The sequence below is a fragment of the Marmota monax genome, unplaced genomic scaffold (assembly GCF_021218885.2).
Source record: "Marmota monax isolate L192 unplaced genomic scaffold, Marmota_monax_Labrador192_F-V1.1 WCK01_AAM20220418_F8-fsc00030, whole genome shotgun sequence".
NCBI classification, from domain to species: domain Eukaryota; kingdom Metazoa; phylum Chordata; class Mammalia; order Rodentia; family Sciuridae; genus Marmota; species Marmota monax.
Window position 1 is genome coordinate 14673946 of NW_026691988.1, and position 23695 is coordinate 14697640.

Sequence of the window (23695 nt, forward strand, 5' to 3'; positions counted from 1 at the left end):
GCCAGGCTCCAGGAAGTTTCCTTAGGCCTAAAGCACTGATCTGCCATTTACTAATCATGTGACCTTAAGAAAGTCACTTAGTTTATCTTTTTTTATTATTATTATTATTAGTTGTTCAAAACATTACAAAGTTCTTGACATATCATATTTCATACATTTGATTCAAGTGGATTATGAACTCCCATTTTTACCCCGTATACTTATCTTTTTAAAAAAAATGCTTCATTTTTCGTATTTGTAAGATGATGAAGATAGTAACAACTCTCTCACAGTGTTGTGGTGGGGAAGAGATGAGATAATTCAGGCAAAGTGCTAGAACATCAATTCACTTAAATATTGAGTGTATGTGCCAGATATTAGATACAAAAATAAATAAAACAGATGGAAACAAAACAAACTCTGCCCTCCTGGATCATTTTTCTAATTTCTAACAAATACTAATAATGAATCTCTAGCACATAGAGTGCTATGTGTTATCTATTTCAAAGTATTGTCTCGAGGCAAGTTTTGCGGTCCTAACCTGTCTATAATTTTTACTGCATGGAAAAAATAATATTCCACAAATATTTGTAATGGTAATATGTTGGCCCTAATTATAGACACGTTGCAAGATAATTCAGACATGGGGAAGATACCAGTAATTGGGGAGAGGAAACACAAATTTGAGGATAGTTACTACCGATAAAACTTTCAATGGAAATTAGATGGAGATTTTATTTTGTGCAAGAAAAGCTGAGAGTGCTTCAGCACCTGCCAGAAATCTTTCCAAGAAGATTATGCTTATGGCTTAACTCGGTTAAACCAAGATAAAACATTTTGAGGAACGACTTGGAAGAAAACTAATTTCACAGTAAGATATGCAAACGCCAGAGATTCGTATATTATTTTATTACTTCCATGCCTCTACAGTCAGCATTTTCGGAGGTTTTGTTAACAGGATAGGTGGAGGCAGTTTATTGAACGGCATAAGGCAGAGGTCGGATCAAGTCTGGGGTTGCCTGCGACAGCAAGGCCCGACCCTGTTGCTAGGCAACCGACTGTGGCCCTCGCCTTACAGCTCGTGACCTGGGGGTGGGGTGGGGGCAGTGGTTAGCCACCTCTCTTCTGCACCTGTACAGGGCTTTTGTCTGCGACGGTTGGGAGGGAATAGGTAAGGGACATCAGTCAATAGGGATGCTAGATTTGCCCTGCTCTGGGTAGAGGACGCTATAAAGGGAAGCTCAACCATAAGCACCAACCCCCTCACGCACCCCAACAGAGCAGCCCCCCCCCCCCGAACCCCCCTTTCAACGGTGCAAGAATTCCTTCCGACAAGCGCCGCCCGCCCGGGGGCGGGAACCGAGCAAGCCCCACCTCCCGTAGCTCTCGCGACCGTTGAGACGGCGCCAAGAACGTAACTTCCGGCGGCGACCCATCCGCTCCTCCGTGATTGGTCCGTTTTCACAGGCTGCTGCGTGACGTACCGCCCGGGACCTGTGGTCGCACGTGTGTCTAGGCCTAGAGACCGGCCCGTGAGCCGGCCTGCGGCGTCCCCCGGGATTTCGAGGGTGTGGTGGCCGCCGCTGTGTTTGGGTGTGAGTGCCGCGCGGCTGCAGTATGGTGAGCAAGCCTCGTTCGTCTCGGCGACCCGGCGCCGTAGTTTTTCCGAGGCCGGGTTGGTTTCGGTAGTGCCAGTGGCTACAGCTCCCTCGGTCTGAATTATGTCAGAGGCTGCTTGACGCACAGTGATCTGAAACGGGCCGTCCCCCTCATCCCCGGTCACTCTCCCCAGAAGGAGTAGTCCCGAGAGGTGGCTTTCCTTGTACCCTAGGGGCCTGCACCTCTGAGCGCTTTCAGTTCATAGAAAACCTGTGACACCTGACCCGATCGCTGCACCCCGCTGCTTCCTGGGGTTGGGCGGAGCGGGAGCTGCTGATCACTGCAGGCCCAGGAGTGGCAGATATATCTTCTTGTTCACTCTGGGGGAAAGACAACTTGTGGGAGAGTAAGGTTGGGCCTTTATAAAGAAAGTCACTCAGTTGGTTTCTGTTTGGAAAATCAAGGTTGAATAGCAAAATAAAAAAGTTTGGAGATGGAAATGAATCTTATTAAACATAAGCTGCTGTTTGTGTCTTGGTTTTCTTTACTAGTTGGTAGAGAGATGTTTACCTGTCTGGAACACCCTACTCCAGATTGTCTTGTGGCAGGCTCACTATCCTGGTTCATCCTGTCACGGCAAGGTCCCCATGGCACCCAGTCTAAAGGGACTCTTGAGTCATTGGCACAGCACCATATTTAATTTTCTTCACCTGAAATCATTTTCTTGTTGATTTGATTGCTAATAACAGGAACCTTACATCTGACTTCCACTGTTATATTCCCATCTCCCATAAGGAGGTCTGTCATAGAATAAGTGCCCAATTAATAATGTTTTCTAAAAGAAGTCATGGGTTCTATAGAGCACAAGTGCCATTGCCTACCCTAAATTGTAGATCTGAAAAGTCCATTGATCCTTCACATAATTCATTGAAGCTACCTGTGAGGTCTAAGGTATTATTTACTATTTTAGATGCTGTTTTAATGAATTGTCTTAATTCTCTTCCTTTGAAGCCTCACAGGAAGAAAAAGCCCTTTATAGAGAAGAAGAAAGCTGTCTCTTTTCACTTGGTCCACCGGAGCCAACGGGATCCTTTAGCAGCAGATGAGACTGCACCCCAGAGGGTTTTGTTACCCACACAGAAGGTAGTTTCTGTTCTTTAGCCAGTGAATTTATAAACTATTAGGGCATTTGTTTGTGTTTTTCATGGTGCTGAGGATCTAACCACAGCCTTGCATATTCTAGGCAAGAACTCTACCACTGAGCTACACTCCATTCTCTGCTAGTAGTTTTAATAAATTGTTGGCCAATGATGATTCTCAAATAACTGGTCTTCTGAGAAATAGTGTGTGATTCAGTTTTCAATACATGTGCTAAATTTTTGCATAATGTGTATTTATTTTGATTGGGAGGGTAAAGCATCTTCATTTGAGATGTTTAAATGAATAATTCTTATAAAGTAATGATAAACATTTACTAAACCACCAGCTACAATTCTGCATGATGTTATTTAGGACACAACCATATGCTCAACCTCTGCTTTCCTGAGATCTGCCATTTAGAATAGTCTTTTTGTAAACTTCATTTTGCCTCCTGGTCATTCATCTCATGAAATATAAAATATCTGAGCTCATGCATTAGCTTTGGAAAATGTCAGGGAGCCTTGAAAAGGATGATTTGATTTTGTTAGAGTATACTTGTTAAGTGTAGATGACATAAAAGAAAGTGTTGGGGAACAGTAGCCATATTTTAGCTCTTCAGTACATTGAGAAAATTATACTTTCTTTTCAAAGCCTGTAACTTTTCTAATCTTCCAAATACGTGATATATGCATTTATTTCTTAGCTTGAATTGTTACATGAAAATGTTTAGTAGAATGAATTGTTTTTGTTCCTGTTTGTTTTATTTATCAAGGTCTTGCTATGTTGCCTGGGCTGGTCTTAAACTTGTGGGTTCAAGGGATCCACTTTACTCTCTCAGCTATCCGGGGCTGTAGGCATACACCACTGCAAATGGTTTGTTTTCATTGCATTTTAATTTTATGTAGAATCTGATTTAGAAGTGCTGCATTTCCTGAGTTTGTTAAGAATTCTTTGTCTCATTCCTATAAGCCATCGTTCATATGCCATCTGCCTCCTAGTCAGTAATTTGTGCTTATAGTATTGCTGAGCCCTATCCAAATAAGGGATACTAATTTCATTTTGTTGTTGTCCAAGATAAATGATGAAGAAAGGCGAGCAGAACAGAGGAAGTATGGTGTATTCTTTGATGATGACTATGACTACCTACAGCACCTGAAGGAACCATCTGGGCCCTCAGAGCTTATTCCTGCTAGTACCTTCCACAGCAGCAAAGATGAGAAAGAAGAAACTTCAGTAATTCCAGTAAGCCTTTTCAGCAATTTAGGCATGAGATATGAATGTGGGAAAGAGTGAAGAAATGACTGGTTGTTTTAAAAAAAGATAACTGTTTCCAGCAAAAAATGGTGTCTATATGAAGAGCACAGATAGGCCATGTCTCCACTTAAAATTGTATGTGCATACCTGTATCATCAGGAGAAGAGTAGGCCATCTCTTCTGGTAGCAGGTGGTAAAAGTCATAACATTTGACAGTTTCAGGACTTCTGATTGGTGAGTCATGTGAGGCAGCACTTTTCAATAGAGGAAAAGCAGCTAACTTTACATTAATAACCGTTTCAGGATCATAAACTGTTCCAAGATAGACTATAACTTTTATGAACTATTTAGATCTTCAACACTTTTGTAAAAGCTGCAGGCTAACCATAAGAGAAAACAACATAAATAGATTATAATGAAATGCCTGTTATTCTTCCCAACAAAAGTGCAGTCCATTTTAATACTTTTATCTTTTAGGTAGAAATGAAGGCATGTGTTTAAATAAAACTAGTGCTATTTTAAGTTCTGCTCATCCCCCTCCATCCCTTCCATTTATGTTACGGATGCCCATGTTGTGTGCTTCTGTTTTAGCGTAGAGTAAATTTTCCTGTAGGAAACTTTTTATATTACCTGGCAGTTAAAATAAAGGAGATTTTCGTTGGGATTATAGACAAGAGGAAGAGATTAAAAGGGGGAGCACCAATTCCCAGTTTTTTGTTTTCTAATCTTGTCATAATCTGGTGCTTCTTTCCTCAGAAAAGATGTGATCATAGTTCTTCTAGTCCATAGCTTGTCTTTTATGCAGAGTTAAAAGTGTTAGGTTTCAGGAATTCAATTCAGAGAACGAGGTAATGACTGCAGCTGTTCCATTTGTAAACTAGGACATAGCTCTTGTAAGGCCCTGCATTCCACCACTGTGTTGATATCATAGTAGAACCAATTTCTCTGTTCTTTCCCAAGCCTTTATATCAGAAGTAGGGTACTTTTGAGACTTCCTTCTGTACTCCATTGAGGGAGAGGAGAGGCCTAATAGTTGTTCAACTTCTTTATCTTTCCTGGGGAGAAAGTTTTTAATAAAGATATAATATTCCTTTGGCTGAATCATATTAAGGTTTAAGCTTTTAATCCTTAATTCATTTTAGGTAAAAGAAATCACTAATTGATTTTTTTAAAACAGAAAAAGGCTATTGAATGGATACTTCAGTTGTATTTATAAGGACAAATGAATTATGTTTAAAAACAAAAGTGCCATTGATATTCTGTAGTGCTGTACAAAAAAATGTAAATTAGTCCCACCTACTTTTATGACTTTAATTTGTGACAAACCAAAATTGAATAGACCAGATGTTTTAGCTTTTTGCTGCTGTGACTAAAGGATCTAACCAGAACAATCTTAGGGGAGGAAAAGTTTACTTGAGGGCTCATGGTTTCAGAGGTCTTAGTCCATAGGCAGCTGGTTCTATTCCTTGGGGCTTAAGTGAAGCAGGACATCATGGTGGAAGAGTATGGCAGAGGGAACCGGCTCACATGATGATCTGAAAGCAGAGACTTCACCCTAGTTACAAACTATATACCCCATAGCCATGCCCTCAGTGAACCACTTCCTCCAGCCACACTCAGCCTGTATCTAGTCAACAATCAATCCTGTTAGGGATTAATTCTCTGATTAGGTCAAGTATATAACTCAATCATTTTTCCTCTTAACCTCTTGTATTGTCTCTCACATGAGCTTTTGGGGGACACCACATCTAAACCATAAAATCAGAAATATTGAATAAACCTTAGAAACAACGTAAGGTAATTAGAAAAGACATTACAGAAATAATGCTTGAGCTTGTCTTGATCTTCATGAAGATGGTGCTTTGGCAGAAAATAGTTCGGCAAACTCAGAATAGGAACTACTGCAACTAAAAAAAAAAAAGTTGTACTCTTCTAAAAGGGAAAGTAATCAGTATCTAAACTCTTATCGTGTATGTGACTATTTCCAAGATTTGAAGAAATCTCCAATGGTTAAATTCACTAAATTTACTCAGGCTGAGCCCTTCCCCACTTTTTGTGTAGTAATCACAAAGAGTACTGTTTAAAAAAACCTAAGAATATATGTGTGTGTATAGTGCGTGCATTTATGTAGTGTGTATGTATATATAGTGTTGTGGGTCACAGTGATAGGCATATTGCTGCTCAATAAATTATTTTGAATTATCAAATGACAGTGAGGGATTGGACTTGATTTATGTAGTAATCTTACACTAAGAAATTTGGACATATGGGGTAGGCCTTGATTTTATGTGGCCTTGAAAAATTGGGAGCTTAAGTACAAAGTGAAGAATGAGAACCTATTATAAATTTATGAAAATACTAAGGGAGTTTAATCAGACAGGTATGAAGGTTAGATTAGGGGTGGACTAATGGAGCAGCTGTTGGGGCAATCTACATCTTGGTTAGTCCATAAATTGGATGGTGCCTGAAGGAGGGGAGTAAAGTCATTCTCTGCAAGAGTTCAAAAGGACACAGGGACAGAGAGGAATGATTATGACCACTGTAGGATTTAAGACAGCTGATGCAAAGAAAGGCTTTGTTGTTACTAGAGATGGGATGTTATCTCTAGTCTTAAGAGAAAAAGATTAATTTTGTTTTGAAACTTTAGGCAAGTGGAGTTACAAGATCTGGATTTGAGTCCTGAAACCTCTCTCAGTGACCAGTCTCAGGCAGACATAATGTTTTACCCTTTTAAGCTTCTATTCTTTCACTAAAATGCACATCTTAGATGGTGGAATTGTATGTCCAAATGTGTAAGTGGCACACAGGTGAGAGATTACAGAATGTTGTAACATTTCCTAAGTTTGTGATAACCAATTACCAAATACTACATGACCTAACAGAAATTTATTGTTTCTTTGTTCTGGAGGCCAGAAATCTGAAATCAAATTATTGGCAGGTTCAGTTCCTTCATAGGGGCTCAGGGGGAAGATTCTCCTGCTTTCCTTACTTGTAGCTTCTAGAGGTTGGTGGCAATCTGTCCTTAGAGTTCCTTGGCGTATGGATGTTTCACTCCAGCATGCTTCCATCTTCACATCACATTCTCCCTGATGTGTCTGTCTTCTCCTGGCCTCTTTAAGGGCATACTGGCTGACTAGAGCTCACCCTAGTTCAGTATGACCTCATCTTAACTACTTGTACAAGATTTAGTGCATTTTCTTTTGCTATTAATAACACCCACAGTCTTGAGTAAGTTATAAGGAAAAAGGTTTATTTTGGCTCATGTCCGAGGTTGAGGGGCTGCATCTGATGATGCCCTTATTGCTGGCAGAGAGTCATGGCATCACAGAGAACATGTGAGTGACCTAGCAAACTGACTTTTATAGCAGACCCACTGTAGTCACATGAATGGATTAGTTCATTCATAATAACAGAGCTCTGATCACCTCTTCCTACCTGGTCTCACTTCTAATACCTTATAATGGGGAATAAATTTTAACCTGAGTTTCAAAGAAAACAGACCATAATCAAACCATGAAAGACTTTATTTCAAATATGGTCACAGTCTGGGGGGATGGGTCGACATAAATTTTGAGGGGACACTTTTCAGCCCAGTATAGTAGTTGGAAAGTATTTTCAAAGTAAACCTAACAATTGTCTAATTTCTTTTTTAAGAGTACTGGAATTAAGTTGCCTTCATCTGTATTTGCATCAGATTTTGAGGAAGATGTTGGGTTGTTAAATAAAGCAGCTCCAGTTTCAGGTGTGTTTCATTTCTGTAAGTTTTCAAATGGATAAATTTGTGTTTTACAAACAGAAATGTAATGATGTAGGATTTTGCTAACCTTAATATAGGATTAAAACAATTGAGATGTGTCTGTAATTCATGTTAAAGATCATGAGGAAGGGACAAATATGGTTAGCAGCCTTTTGTGTTGTGCCATCAAATTCCTCAATTGAAGGGGATCTCTGAGAAATTCAAGTTTATGGCAGTCTAATAGAGAAATTTTAAATCACCTAGCCTTTTACAAAGACAGTGTCACATTCATTAACAATACTATAATTTTGAACAATAATCTTTTTCACAATTTCTCCTAAGAGTATATAAATATTTTAAAGAAGTTTTAATTTACTACCTATTCAAGGTACACTGAAACTGGTTTTTAAAAAGTTTTTAGCATCAACATTGTAGTTTAGAACAAACACAAAAATCCAAGTAGTGTTTTGATATTTTCTTCCAAGTTGCCTTAATTATTGACTTAACATTTGCGTTGATTTATTGATTTTTTTTTTCTTCAGACTTAAGTTGCTAGAGTGTTAGGTTAAACAGAACAAAGCATGGTCCCTGATCTCAAGGACTTTACTTCAGTTATAAAAAATAATAACTGCTAACTTATAGTAATATCAGATTGGTAAATACTGATGAGGCAAAGGGTTCCAGACCCAGCTTCAGGTTGTTAGGCAAGACTGCCTAGAGGATGTTTAGGTTAATCTGTTTTAAAAAATTTTTTTAAATTTATTTGCATGGTGCTGGGAATCAAACCCAGAGCCTGTTGCATGTAAGGCAAGCACTTCACCACTGAGCAACACCCTAGCCCTCAGTTGATTTCTTAATAAAAGTCACTTGGAAGAGGGAGGGAGGGATGGAGAATTTATCCCACACAGAAGACTGAACGTCAGAAGCTGCATGCACTTTAGCATGCCAGAAGGAAGGGTGAAGATTAGTAAGAAATGCAGATGAGCCGAGTGGAGTGGCGCACACCTATAATCCCAGTGGCTCAGGGGACTGAGCCAGGAAGGTCTGAGTTCAAAGCCAGCCTCAGCAAAAGTGAGGTGCTAAGCAACTCAGTGAGAACCTGTCTCTAAATCAAATACAAAATAGGGCTGGGGATGTGTCTCAGTGGTTGACAGCCCCTGAGTTCAATCTCTCGTAGCCCCTCTTCCCCAAACAAAGAAATGCAGCTGAAAAGTTAAGCAGTGGCCATGTATCAGACAGTGTTGGAAGCTGTGTCAAATCAGAAGGTTGAACTTGAAAGGTTTTCTCTAACTTCATAGTTTTTTTCATTAGATGGAAGAATATCACTGAAGAAACAGGTTGAGATTTATTAAAATCTCGAGAAAAAGTGTAATAGTGTATAAATACTTAATTTGAATTACTTCTAGCAGGTGAATTTTAAAGCCCAGTTTCTTCCTGCACGTGAAAGCTTTGAGTTCCTAAATAGATTAATATACATCTGCAGTGGAAGAGTGTTTTTCCTAGTAGATACTGGAAGAGAAATTTTGCCTTTCATCTCTTGTTTTTAACTGGACTGAACTTAAGGTTTTAAATCATTCCTTTATCCTCACTAACTAAATAGAATCTGGTACATTATATTATGGGTACACAGGTTATATAAAGTGGATGAATGATGCTTTCTTGGAAATTATTACTCAATTTTTGTTTTCTTTTTAGGACCTCGACTGGATTTTGATCCAGACATTGTTGCAGCTCTTGATGATGATTTTGATTTTGATAATCCAGATAACCTACTTGAAGATGACTTTATTCTTCAGGCTAATAAGCCAACAGGAGAAGAGAGAATGGATATACAGTATGTGTGAATTGTTTCAAAGTGCAGATGACATGACCGGCTCCTTCAGTGAGAGGACTACCATGTTTTAGTAGGAAAAGACCTTCAAGAGTATTAATCTGAGACATCTTTATTTTAGAGCAGAAAATAATTTAGTTTGAGACATCAGCTCTTTATATATTGGTGGGAATAAAGTCAAATATCAGCTGCCACTTCATTGCTTTTCTTATCCCATCAGCACCTCTATTCCCATCTGTATAAGAACCCTTCCTGAAACACCCTCCTGTTTTACTTATGTAAAGTTGAATTGATCTGTTATTAAATTATTTGACGAGTTAACTTATGACTCTTGGAATTTAGGAAATGTGAAAGTGAAGATGGTAGCGAGTGGGAAGATGTGGACGATGAGAAGGGGAGCGGTAGTGACGATGTCTATGACACTGCAGGCCTGGTGTCAGATGATGACATGGCTGCCCCTGGGAAACCTCTTACACCCATGGAAAAGCACTTGTTCTGGGATGAGGAAACAAAAAGTCGGTTTACAGAGTATTCTATGACTTCCTCAGTCATGAGGAGAAATGAACAACTGACCCTACATGATGAGAGGTTTGAGAAGGTGAGGTCCCCATAAAAGATGTTTTAGTATTTTCTCTAGTAACTGTACTTCTAAAAAAGTGAGAAAAAAGCTATGACTTTCTTTCAAAGCCTAAATTGTAGTGTACTTGATTTGGTTCTTCTATCATGAGTTTTCTCCAGAGCTTCCAATCCTGTTCTCTAGACTATCTTTAGTCTCACCCATCCTGTCCTGTAGCACTTTCCTCCACCTCGTATCATCTCTCTTAACATGCTTATTTATTGTTTGTTGTATCTAGATTTGTCTCACATTGCAATGTTAGTTTGCCAAGGGCAGAGATTCTTATGTGATTTGCTCACTGGTACATGCCTAGCCCTAACGTGGTATCTGGCATACAGTAGGCATTCACTGTCCAATAAATGATGAGTGAGTTAAGGAATGGTTCCCTTCCAGGTAAACCCAAGACGGTTCTAACTTTGCTACAATCTCATAACATGTTAGGTTCCCTCTTCTGTGAAGAGAGGCAAACAGTTGCTGGGTGTGGTGGTAGCGTACACCTGTAATCCCAGCTACTTAGGAGTCCAAAGCAGGAGGATTAAAAGTTCGAGGCCAGCCCAAGCAAATTATTAAGACCCTGTCTCAAAAATTTTTAAAAAGGGGTGGGGATATGGCAAGAGCTCTTGGCCTGGCATGTGCAAAACTCTGGGTTCATTTCCCCAAACCAAAAGAATAAAAAAAAAGAAGCCAACTGTTACTACAAATAACCTCACTTGTCAGGAGATACATCAGCATTTGCATACTCTTTGACAAAGGCTAACATTGTAAATGCTATTTGAATAATATAATAAATACCATCCAAAGAAAAATAGAATTATACATTAATAGGAGGCTGTGTTCAATTACAAGCTCTTTTAGTCTTTATAACCAAAGAATTTGAAAATGTTTGTTTGTTTGTTTTTTTGTTTTTAGTTGTAGATGGACACAATACCTTATTTAATTTATTTATTTTTATATGTGGTGCTGAGGATCAAACCCAGGACCTCACATGTGCAAACAAGTGCTCTACCACTGAGCCACGACCCCAGTCCCTTTTTTTTTTTTTTTTGTTCCCGGGATTGAACTCAGGTGCACTCAACCACTGAGCCACATTCCCAGTCCTATTTTATATTTGATTTAGAGACAGGGTCTCACTGAGTTGCTTAGCACCTTGCCATTGCTGAGGCTGGCTTTGAACTCACGATCCTCCTGAGTCAGCCTCCCCAGCCGCTAGGATTACAAGCATGCGCACCACCATGCCTGGCCTGAAGATGTTTTTAAAATGTTCTGAGGTAAGGAGCTCTGCCTAGCATTTTATTCTCTAAGCTCAGTAGAGTAACTCCTTTTCATTTTAATTGGAAGCCTATTTTCAGTCTAAATGTGAATCTGGAATACTGGCTTGAAATCTGAAATATCTTTAAATCCTATTATGGTGCTAAATCCCTGCAGATATTTTAATGGTAGTTAGGATCTTGAAGTAGTTTTTAAATAGTGAGTAGAAATAATGTTGACATACAACATTTAAATACTGGAGTTAATGAATTTGTTTATTTTTAATGGTATGTTTTTTTCTATTTCAAGTTTTATGAACAATATGATGATGTTGAGATTGGAGCTCTGGATAATGCTGAATTGGAAGGTTCCGTTCAAGTAGATAGCAATCGCTTACAGGAGGTTTTGAATGACTACTATAAAGAGAAGGCAGAGAAGTAAGTAAACTTTCCTTTCCCTGTTTAGCTGCTTCCCCCCCACCCCATCTCCAAATGAGATTTGTAGTGCTACAGTGAAATTCTTGTCAGATTCCATTAATAAGGAAATAGTACATTTTTTATAAACTTTGGCTCATAGATTGCTTGTCAGTTTTGCCTGCATTTTGATATTAAGAATTCTGAAGCCAGCTGGGCTCAGTAGTGCACACCTGTAATTCCAGCGGCTCAAGAGGTTGAGGCAGGAGGATCTCGTTCAAAGCCGGCATCAGCAAAAGCAATGTGCTAAGCAACTCAGTGAGACCTTGTCTCTAAATCAAATACAAAATAGGGCTAGGGATGTGGCTCAATGGTTGAGTGTCCCGGAGTTTAGTCCCCAGTACCGCCTCCCCCACCCCCAAATAAAGAATTCTAAAGCTAAATATGACAGTGGGAGCATGCTGGGAACCACATTTTCTGTATTCTTGACTTAAAAAGAGTCATGGTTGGATAACTGAGTGTCAGTGGAAAACGGGGAGTAGGGTGGTGGTTCTAGCCTCCTTGGCTGAAGAATTACTTCAACTTATGCACTTTGTTTTCATGTTTATGGAGTGCTGGGTGTTGCTGAGTATTCTGAAAAACAGGTAGTCATGGCTTATAAAGGAATAATAGTTTTAATCTCAGTTGATTTGCAGAACTGACTAGTGAATTTTGTTGTGAATTAGTATCTGCATCAAGGTGACTTTTTTCTGAGAGAAACTCATGAGGAGTTTAAATCTTCCAGAAAGGTCAGATGTTCCATGATTTCTGAAATATGCAGATCCCACAGCAGGAAAAGAAGCTACACACTTGGAGTGAATGATATAAATACTTTGGAGAGATGGATTGGCTAGTGCTTTTTTAGGCCTTAAAAAATTCTGTCTTCTTCATCTTGTTTAATACATAACCATATAAACTTGCCAATAGATCTCATTTATCAGCAGAGTAAATGTCTAAAACCCACTGACATAGGAATATGTGGGTTTAAAAAATTGTTAAAGAGTTTCTGTAGTTGTTTTAGTCACATATAATAACGAGGAAATTTCCCGTCTTCTTTTGTCTTCATTTTTAAAAACATAACCAAAAGCTGTGTAAAATTGAATACTCTTGAACCCTTTGAGGATCAAGACCTACCAGTGAATGAGCTTGATGAGTCTGAGGAGGAAGAGATTATTACTGTAGTCCTTGAAGAAGCCAAAGAGAAGTGGGATTGTGAATCCATTTGCAGTAAGTATCTTTGTGCCTACTCTACTGCCATAAATGTGATAGTAATTTTAAAGTATTAAGTACATCAGCTTTGAAAAAGTACATCTATTTTAGTAGTAAGTTTTTAGGGAACTTATGAAAAGGGCTTAAAAGAGTAATATTTTCTATTATTGAATTATAAACAATTTAAAAACATTTATGAGGGAGACTCCACTGTTATTTTGTACTACAAAAACACCAAGGTCAGCAATATAGTGACCTTAGTAAAATATGCTGAACTAGAAGTGCACTTATTGATGCATGATTTTGGGGGGTTTGTGAAAAGAATTAGGAAGTAGTAATATTTCTATTAATGAGTTGTAAATAATTTTAAAATGTTTAAGAGAGACTCCAATGTTATTTCACATCACAAACACTAAGGTCAGGAATATAGTGGGATTTTAGTGCTTAACTGAAAGTGTACTTAATTAGTTCATGACTTTTGTTTTTTAGGTACATACTCAAATTTATATAACCATCCACAGCTTATCAAATATCAACCAAAGGTAAGCCCTGATATCCTAAGCTTTTTGAAATGTCCAATATGGGAAGAAGAGTGTACAAGTTTTCTCACAGTAGCTATCCCTTTGTGGCTGACAGCACTATTAGGAATAGCACCAGCAGTGAGCTATTTTTAAGATATGGGCAATAACTCTAGTGTCATTTCATCTTTTTATTTCAGCCCAAACAAATCCACCTATCTTCTAAAACAGGAATACCTCTCAACGTCTTACCTAAGAAAGGGCTTACAGCAAAGCAAGTGGAACGAATGCAGATGATTAATGGCAGCGATCTGCCCAAGGTATCAACCCAACCACGTTCTAAAAATGAAAGCAAAGAAGACAAAAGAGCAAGAAAGCAAGCTATAAAAGAGGAGCGCAAGGTAAAATATGTTTTTTAAATACAAGATTTATAAAGATTTGGTGGAGGGGAAATTTCAGGAGTTTTCTCCTGTGAAAGTAGTCTCTATTAGTTTAAAGATATGAATAACATGAGGATCCTCTTATACAGGAACGAAGAGTAGAGAAGAAAGCTAACAAATTAGCATTCAAGCTGGAGAAAAGAAGGCAGGAAAAGGAGCTGCTGAACTTGAAGAAGAATGTTGAGGGTCTAAAGCTATAGACAGCTGAATGTTGAGGATAAAGCACGTTCCCCGTTATGGGCTCCTTGTTATGTTCAGTTTATCCAGGATGTTAAGAGAGACAAGGCTGCTTGCCATTTTTACTGGCAGATGTTGAAGAGAAAAATACAATATTTGTATTGTTTTCCTACCAGCAAGTTTCCCCTGTCAACTGTCTTGTAAATATTGTATTGTTTTAAATTTAATATTATAAGCTTAGATTTGCTCTAAAATAAATGACTTCATGAATGTGAAATGTTTGGATAAATTAAAGGAAAATATCTTCATAACTTGAACGGAATTGGTGTATTCATTTATTTGTATGGTTGTCATAGTTGTTTTTCGCAGATGTTCTCAAATATTTCTTTGAAACTTCTGCACGCCTTTTCAGGAATTACATGGTTTAATTTGCTGTATGTAGAAAAGTGGCCTGGTTAAACTCAATTTTGAAATGCTGAGTTTATTCTGCTCAGTGGTGAGAATAGTTTTCATGAGAACATTCCTCTAGTAGGAAGCTGTTTTCCCTTGCTGTATACAAAAAGAACATTTCAGAAGGATGGGAAACTTAATATTAAAGTTGTTAGCAGTTAGATTTCCTGTTATGTGACTGCATGACTATCTTATGGGATTTAGGAACAGTGAAGTCAGGAAACAGAGAAACTGAAGAAGTAATCAAGAAAACTTCTTTGGCTTTAAAGAATCCCTAGCTGAAAATCAGATATTTATTCACTTCAGTTTAAACTAGAAAGTTTAATCTTTTCATCCATATTTAATGTTCAGACCCACTTATGCTTAATTAAAATACAGATTGAAAACTTTCCCTCCTTTCAGTGAGTTGTTTTGTGTAACATCAACTGTTCCAAAGTTTAAGCAGTGACACCATCACAATTGTTAATTATTTGGTAAACTGTGACTTCTTGCAACTGACAAGTGGCCCTTGTTCATGTGTCCCTGCCTAATGTGGTGTTATATGGACTGGACTCTGAAAATCTGTGGACACTATTCATCTGAATGAGGAACAGCATGGCTGGGACTGAGCCATTTTTGGCAGGTGAGCTGAATTTGATATCTGACTTATTAGAAGGGTCTTCATCTGGAATTAATTTGAGTATGGTTTTTTCAAAGCTGATAGGTATCACTTTATTCTGCCAAATTAATTTTTTTTAAAGAGTTATATGAAAACCAACAGCATAGGTATTCTATCAACATTGATTTTTTTTTAAGTAAATAAATAAATAAAAAGCGTGGCTACACAGCTTGTCATTATAGAAGTTGGCTACCAGTATCTAAATGCCAACCTGTAGAAGCAAAGAGTCAGTTGGTGGCTTATGTGAATATAGGGGATGTAAATCCTGAAAGGATTGACAATTTTGGTAATTGTCTCAACTGAAGTTTCTCAAAACCAGCAAGAATGTTGTAGACATTTGATATTACTTGATTCTGGTGCTACTTTCAAGTTTAAGTTAGCATATGATGTATTTTGCTGTTAGGAGAATGTGACCAACCTCAATTTTGAAGCATATCATAATTTAGGCTGATTATATTCCCTACTTAAAGGTTTGATTTTATTCTGGAGAATAAAGTCACAGAAATTAAAACAAATTTGCTAATATTTTGTTTTATTTCACCTACCACCCCTAGCCCCAAACTGTCTTCCACATCAGGCACTCAAGTTGGCCAACATTTTAGCCGTCTGTAAACAGTGTCTGGAAATGGAACATACATGCTCCTTGCTAAATGATGGCAGTTCCCAGAGATAAAGGATTTTGCCTTCAAGAACCACAGATCAGAGGAGGCAGGGTGTGTGCAGCAAAGATAACTGGCAGTGCCGGCACTGTGCTAAGTACCACTTGTAATGGGGACCTTGGTACTTACTGATCCCTTGAAGGTTCTTAAGTTTGTGCTTAGTTGCCCCCTTCTCCATAAGCTTTTTCCTGAGCATGTGTTTAAAAATAACATACCCGCCTTCTTGGCATTCTTTATCCTCCCCTGCTTTAGGTTTTCCATGACATCTGTTGACATCTGAAACTCTTTTTTTGGTCTCCTCTCAGTAGAGGAAGGCAGAAAATTTTTGCCTTATCCCAGTGTTTAAGATAATCCCTGTCATTTGTAGAATCTCTAAGTAGGATATGAGTGAATGGGCACATAGGAAAGGCATTTCAGAAAATACTTAGAAGTAACTCTAGTGCTTGGACTTCCTGGGGTTAACAAGGAGGAAGACCTAAGATCCCAGAGAAGGAACAAAGTCGAGAAGAATTTGCCTGTATATTTTATTTGGTTTAAGCATGGTCCACGATTGGTTCGAAGCCACTTCAAATATTTCAGCGCTACTATTATATTTAATTCTGGATATCCTAACTGCTGTAAACTGTCCATGTTTACAGTTTACAGCAGTGTCATCTGTGACACACTGTATCCCACAATATCATTGTGATGTCATCACATCAACTCAGGTAAACAGCAGAACTCTGACTGCCTTGTGACCTTACTGTTAATATTGTCTATACTTTTGTTTCCTCATGTGTCTTGATACTGGTTTGCTTTCTCAAGTTTGTCCTAATTAAAAGACAAAAGAAAGATAAAGGGCAGAAGGTAAAAATTCTAATGGCCTTATGTTTTAGTTGTGAAACTTGCAAAACATGCCCACTTTTCAAGTTAAGAGTAGAACTAATAGGCCTGTACATCTGTAGACCTATTCTCAATTTCATTTTATTCTTTCCCCTCAGGAAACTTTCAGTCATACATCAATGATCTAGGCTACTATGCATATTTTTTTCCCTAAATCATCTTTATGGTATATCTGAATGCAGAATCTTCTTTATTTTGGAACAGCTGAAAAAGAAGCATAAACCCAGCTCTGTGAAGTCAGTATTTGCTGTGAAGGCATCCTTGAAAGGATAAACCAAATAGTCTCTGGGACTGACTTCAGTTTCTAGAGTTCATAGGAGTCCCACGTGTTCTTGTTATTGAGTGAGGCGATGAGTCCTAGGAAGTAAGTTACCACATTAGGAGAATGTGACTAACCTCAATTTTGAAGCATATTGTGATTTAGGCTGAGTATACTCCATACTTAAAGATTTGATTTTATTCTGGAGAATAAAGTCACAGTAATTACAACAAATTTGCTAAAATTTTTATTCTACCCATCACCCCTAGCCCAAACTGTATCTTCTGAACCAGGAACTCAAGTTGGTTAACATTTTAGTTGTCTGTAAACAGTCTGGATCTGAAGAACTGTGCTTAGGGGGATATATCTTCTGCTTCTGAGCTAACCATGGTCTATTCCCATCTCGAGATTAACGTACTATCTTGTGGGATGAGATAAACATCCTTAGCACATCTTGACATAAAGATGTAAAGGAAAGAACAGAAACTTCATTGGGTCATGGTCAAATGAGCCAAACAGAGAACAGAATGTTGGTCAGATTTCTTTGGATATACCACCCTAAGAATGTAAAGACATGTCTTGGCACTGATGGCCAAGTAGCATTGAATAGACTGAGCTTTGTTGTAGAGTGGGTTGTAGGGCTCACCTAATGTCAGTATTTTCAGGTATTTCCTAGTTGGATGATTAGATTACCAGGGAAGTTTTAATTCAATTCTGCCTTGAAGGTAACGGTCTGGCAGGCAAGTTCTGTAAGCCTAGGAGAGGAAGAAGAGGTATGTGGTATTCTCTGCTTTCAGTGTAACTTTTTGTGAGATTAGCCACTATAATTTACATATGGACACACACATGTACATCTAGATACATGCACCTACAGTCGGTCCTCATTCATGGATTCTCTATTTGCAAATCTACTACTGGCTAAAATTTCCTTCTAACACCCAAAACTACTCAGGGCACTTTTACAGTCTTTTTTGGAGATATACATAGTCGTAAAAAAGGAACCCAACAAACATTCCCAAATGAGATCAAACAAGGTGTGCCCTCAGGTTTAAGGTCTCATATTGTAAACAAGTGCTCTTTTCAGGGTCAACTTGTCGACTTAGCTCTCCTTTTTTTTTTCTGTTTCCATTCTTGGTACCTTTTTTTTTTTTTGATGATGATTTCATTGTTTAAAATGGCTGCCAAGCTTAGTGCTGAAGTGCCATCTAGTGTTCCTAAGCACCAGGCTGTGATGTGCCTTAAAGGCACGGGTGTTAGGTAAGTTTCATTCAAGCATGAATGCTAGTTGGCATGAATTCAATGCTATTGGGTCAGCAATATATATTAAGTAGATGTCTCTAAACAGGAACACACATTAAGTAAGGTTTTGTATTGATCCATTGTCAAATATTTTTTTGTTTGACCTGAGATCCACAGAAACCTAACCCTGCATTTCTGAGCAGTGGTTCCGTATTTGCTAATTCAGGGATTCGGTGACTTTATAGGACCTAATTACCACAATGAGAAGGTCATATATGTGAATAAGTATCCGTACCTACCGAGCTGCCTGTTTTTGCTGTAGTACCCACACCTTCAGCTGTCCCTTGCATTGGTCAGTGTGCAGACTTTCTTTCCAGAGAAGAGGCAGCTAGAGAAACGAGCAGTCATCCAGAGGTTCCCCGCGGGATGTGGGGGATGGTGGTTCAGATTTCCTCTTGGTTCTTCATACTTTGACACTCTTCATCCTCATTCACCTGCACCAGTTACAGAGCTTCATGGTGCCCCAGGGTTCCTATGACTTGGGTTCTGTGGTGTGATGTGGTTCTCAGTTCTCCCCTGGGAAACAGATTTTGAAATAGTTCTAAGTCTTCCATGTCACTTACCATGTCTATCAGCTTTCTAGATCCCAGTTTTCTGTTGTTAACTTTCCTCTCTGTCCTCGGGGTTCTTTTTCCATGTCGCTTTGTCCCTTGACTGCAGTTTCATTGGAGCTTGGCAGAGAGCAAAATTAAATGGGGCATTCTTTCTGTCATCCAAACTGAATGGTTTTTAGTTCCTTTTCTTATTTCATGACTTATGTTCCCTAGATTTAGTTGATAAATTGAGGCATTGTGGCAGCCCCTTGCCATAGGGCCATGGAAGATATTGATATTGCTAAATATTTGCATGTTCTGGACTGCAGAGAACCTAAGAATTCTTTGTTGACATGTGAATGAAGACATTGTCTTCCTTCTCTCCCATGCCATGTATCTCTGAAAGCATTTTTAACTTCCAGCTCAGAAAAGGAGTATTTAATCAGAATCAAGTCAGTGGTCGAACTTTTTTTTATTCTATTCCTCCTTATCTTTGTTTCTTATAAAGCTTTTGAGCTCAGATATTTATGAAGCTTAGTTTTATTTTTGTTTTGGTAAGCAAAATAACTTTTTTCCTCATTAAAAAAATTTTCAAGTATCATAAACAAATGTTTAAAAAGAATAGCCACCATAATAGTTGACTAAGTATGAATCCAAGTAGAGGGGGAAAAGATAGAAATAGCTGTTGATCCCAGGTGTGTGGTGGTGGATGCCTGCAATCCCAGCAACTTGGGAGGCTGAGGCAGGAGGATCACAAGTTGGAGGCCAGCACCAGCAACTTAGCAAGGCCCTATCTGAAAATTTAGAATTTAATAAAGAGCTGGGAATGTAGCTCAGTTGTAAAAATGTTACTGGGTTCAATCCCCAGTATGAAGGAAAGGGAAGAAAGGAATGTTGGTACTGTTATAGACATTTTCTATCAAAGGTGTTCTCCATGTTTTTGAAAGTTACTCATTAACTCTGATTTAAAAAAAAAAAAGTAATGCATACTCTTTGTATAAAAAAAAAACTTGAAAATGCAGGACACTACAGAATAATCACATTTATTCTTACTTCCAGAGGTAGTTTCTGTGTGTGCATATGTCTTTTCAGACTTTCCTTGTAAATATATGAATGCATAAAATTTATCAACATTTTCCATGTTATTCTCTTACAGAGCATTTTTAATTGTTATATTTTATTTTTCAATTGTTAGTCTGTTCCTCTAAAGAGCCAAATAATATGATTATTTGCTCATACAGGTCATGTGGTCTCTGCTACAACTGCACAACTTTGCTGTGTAGTGTAAAAGCAACAATAGATACTAAACAAATGAGCATGACTGCTCCCATAAAACTTTATTTACAAAACATAGTCCCAGATTTGACCCACAGGCTTAGTTTGCTGACCCCTGGATAGTAATTTTGAATGTTTTTTTGACATGATTACAGCTTCACAAAAAGTTGCAAAATAGCATGCAGTGATCTCATACGTCCTTTACCCCATTTTCCCCAAGTTATATCTTAACTACAGTACCACATCAAAAGCAGGCAATTGACATTGGTACAATGTGTGTTTGTAGTTCTAAACTTTTTGTGTGTGTGTGTGATAATACTGGGGATTGAACCCAGAACGACTGTACCACTAAGCTACATCCTCAGCCTTTTTATTTTAAGGCAAGTTCTTGCAAACCTCCTGGCTCAGCCTCCCAAGTCACTGGGATTACAGATGTGAGCCACTGTGCCCAGCAGTTCTATACCATTTAAACATGCATAACCACTACCACTGAAGAAGATAAAGATCGATTCCATCATGTGAAGATCTCCCTCATTCTATCCCTGTCAGAACAGTTCCTGTCCCTCGACAATCTAATGTTTCTCATCTGTTTAATTTTATATGTTGAGACTGACATTCAAATAGAATAATGCAGTATATGACTTTTAGAAATTGACTTTTTTTCCTCCAGATTTAGATCCAGCTAGGTTGTTGCAAGTATCAGTACTATTCCTTTTTATTGCTGTGTAATATTTTAGGGTATGGATATACCACAGTTTAACCATTCACGTACTGAGGGAATTTTGGTTATTGCAAAGGGTTCTTTTAAGGTTGTAATGATTTTCATGTGATTCAATATATGGTGCCATAATCTATGCAGCTCTTTGATCCCCACGCTCAGTTTTGCTGGCGAGGAAATAGACAAGCTTCAAACTTGGGCATGTAGTAGTCTGTCTGTATCCAAGTTTTGAATTGAATCTTATTGTGCCTTTTCTGCTTTGTACTGGGGATTGCACCCAGGGGCTTTTACCACTGAGCTATAACCCCAGTTCTTTTTATTTATGTATTTTTTTTAAGACAGTGTCTTGCTAAATTGCTGAGGCTGGTCTCAAATTTGTGATCCTCCTGTCTCAGCCTCCCAAAAAGCTGGGACTATATAGGTGTGTGCTACTGGACCTGGCATATCTGTCATTATTTTATACTGTTTGAATTAATTAAAACTCACTGATTTAAACCCAAGGTCATTGATTTGATTCTCTAGGAATTTCTAGTTGCTTTGCAGATAACATGCTGACTTAATAGTAGATTTATAGTTATAGTGCTGATTGAATTTATAATCTGAATACTTGTAGATGGAGACTCGGGTTCAGGTCTCAATGTTACCTGAGGTTTTAGAGACATTACCCAACCTTGAGTCTCCATTTTCTTCTCTGTTAAAATAGTACCAATGCAGTCTCTCAGGGGTGCTGTGAAGGACAAATAAATAGAGAAGGAGTTTTGGGAAAAGGAGAACATATAAATGTTTGTCATATTCATAAAAAGAGTTATCCTTCGCAAGTGTTTTAGAAAAAGCAACATTTTACATTTTTATTTACAAGGAAGCATGTGGAGGGTTGTGGTAACTTTGCTGAAAGTAAAATTTAAGACCCAGTTTTAGAGTCCAGAGGCCCAAAGAAGAGGGGGGAAGAGAGATCTTCGTGTGTGCAGAGGTGGATGACCCGAGTTGAAAATACGATACCAATTAACAGACGTGAGAAAAAATCGTTTAAATCAACAACGTCTGCAGCAGGCTACCATCTGCTTCCTGTTAACCAGACCTTCCTTTTGCAAATTGTCTCCCCCTGGTTTCCATGACCCTGCTCTCTCCTGCTTCTCCTGGCTTGTCGTCCTCCTTTTCTTGGCCCTTCAATGTGAGTTTCCCCCAAGGATCTTCTCTGCACTTCTCTCTCCATGACTCCTTCCCTGGCTGTCTCTGCCTTGACTTCATTCCTCAAAGCCTGCATCTGTGTGTCTGACCCTGACCTCCCCGTTTCCCTCCTGCTGGCTGCATGACTCGATTTCAACTCGGTGCTTCCAAGGCTGAGGTCATTTTCCTTCCTAAGATGGTCTTCCTTCAAGCTCCCTGTTTCCATCCGCAGCCCCATGTCTTCTCAGGCCTTCTGCCTGTGAGCTGAGCATGGTCCTCAGCTCCCTTCTCTCTCTGCCACAGTCCACCCCCATCCCCAGGCTACTCAGGGCATAGAATCTTTGACATGTTTCCCTTTCCATTGCAGGCATCCACTTTCAGCTTTTAAATCAAACTCCCTTCTTCTCCTAGCACCTGTGTTACGTGACTCTTCCACTTCCAGTTCAGTCCCTGGTTGTTCCCTTATTTGTAAAGCCCACACGATGATTCTAATATCAAATCCATGCTCAGACCTCAAACTGCTTTTTAAAATCTTTACATACGGCAGAGAAACCAAAAGGAAGTTATATATATGAGAAATTTTTAAACATTCAGAATTTTGTTTTTCTTTTGATAAATTTTCTAACCACTTAAAAAAATTGTCTTCCTTTTTTTTTTGTACTGGGGATTGAACCCAGGGCACTTAACCACCGAGTCACATCCCCAGCCCTTTTTTATTTTTATTTAGAGACAGGCTCTCACTGGGTTGCTTAGGGCCTTGCTAAATTGCTGAGGCTGGCTTTGAAATTGCGATCCTTCTGCCTCAGCCTCCTGACTCACTGGAATTATAGGCATGTACCACCACACTCAGCCATCTTTCTATTTTTCTAGGCTGAACTTCATATATGGTTTCTCTCTCAGGATTTCCACAGAGCTGCATATAGTAGATATTTGATTTATTGAATGAGTGATTGGCCCTATGGTAGAAATTCAGTTCTTGTTTGGCTTACACCTTCAACCAGGACTTACTGAGCACCTCACTATGGGCTTTTTGAGGCATGGGGCTATCTATCATAGGCACTTAGGCCTTCAGCCGAGTAAGGAATCCCAAAGATGATGATGTTGGATCATTTATAACCTTATGCTAAGGTACTGACTTTGTACTTAGGTCTTAAGCATAGCTATTTAAGAATATCTGAAACACCAAATAAATAGACTCTGGTTTGCCTAAAGGTGATGGAATTTACTTGTTTAGTAAAGTGAGAAGTTTATATGAGGAAAGGAAAAGAGGTGAGTTTCCAAAGGATCTTTTAAGAGGAGGAAGCAGAGGTGGAGAGGGAAAAGACTGAGTGCCTCAGGCTATTGAGGTCACCTCCAGTCAGTCACTTCTTCTCGGCCAGGCAATTCCATGAAACTAACATAATGTGCTCTTGAATCTTATGCAGATGGCAATCAGGAGTTATTTCCCTGTGAAGTCTGTGGAAGACGCTTTGCAGCAGATGTTCTGGTAAACATGAAGACATTTTGTATAGATGTGTTTCGTTGAAGTTAAATGAACTGTCAAGTCAGTGAGGAGAGGTGGTGGTGCCAAGATTAAAGACAGATGTGGAGGGGAGA

General features: G+C 38.7%; 2 protein-coding genes across 2 annotated transcripts in view; both read left to right on the top strand.

Annotated features, from left to right (window-relative positions):
• The first annotated feature begins 1440 nt into the window (after positions 1 to 1440).
• Ltv1 (LTV1 ribosome biogenesis factor) lies at positions 1441 to 14516 on the top strand. The gene is made up of 11 exons (XM_046450706.2): positions 1441 to 1599; positions 2590 to 2721; positions 3793 to 3960; positions 7627 to 7714; positions 9404 to 9542; positions 9882 to 10137; positions 11713 to 11840; positions 12943 to 13082; positions 13554 to 13606; positions 13783 to 13983; positions 14112 to 14516. Exons 1-11 carry the CDS (start codon positions 1597 to 1599, stop codon positions 14220 to 14222), a joined length of 1419 nt encoding a protein of 472 aa, XP_046306662.1. The 5' UTR covers positions 1441 to 1596; the 3' UTR covers positions 14223 to 14516.
• A 137-nt stretch (positions 14517 to 14653) lies between these two features.
• Zc2hc1b (zinc finger C2HC-type containing 1B) overlaps positions 14654 to 23695 on the top strand; it is a 45775-nt gene continuing 36733 nt past the window's right edge. Inside the window, exons 1-2 of the mRNA XM_046450718.2 lie at positions 14654 to 15271; positions 23524 to 23585. Of these exons, the coding sequence (XP_046306674.1) occupies positions 15232 to 15271; positions 23524 to 23585 (102 nt within the window). The 5' untranslated portion in view covers positions 14654 to 15231. The remainder of the gene's footprint in view (positions 15272 to 23523; positions 23586 to 23695) is intronic.

Bases quoted from the DNA above. Each gene is read 5' to 3' on its own strand.
- Ltv1 (XM_046450706.2), top strand. The intron at 7,715-9,403 runs GTGTGTTTCATT...TTTTCTTTTTAG, and splicing joins TAAAGCAGCTCCAGTTTCAG to GACCTCGACTGGATTTTGAT. The intron at 13,083-13,553 runs GTAAGTATCTTT...TTTGTTTTTTAG, and splicing joins GGATTGTGAATCCATTTGCA to GTACATACTCAAATTTATAT.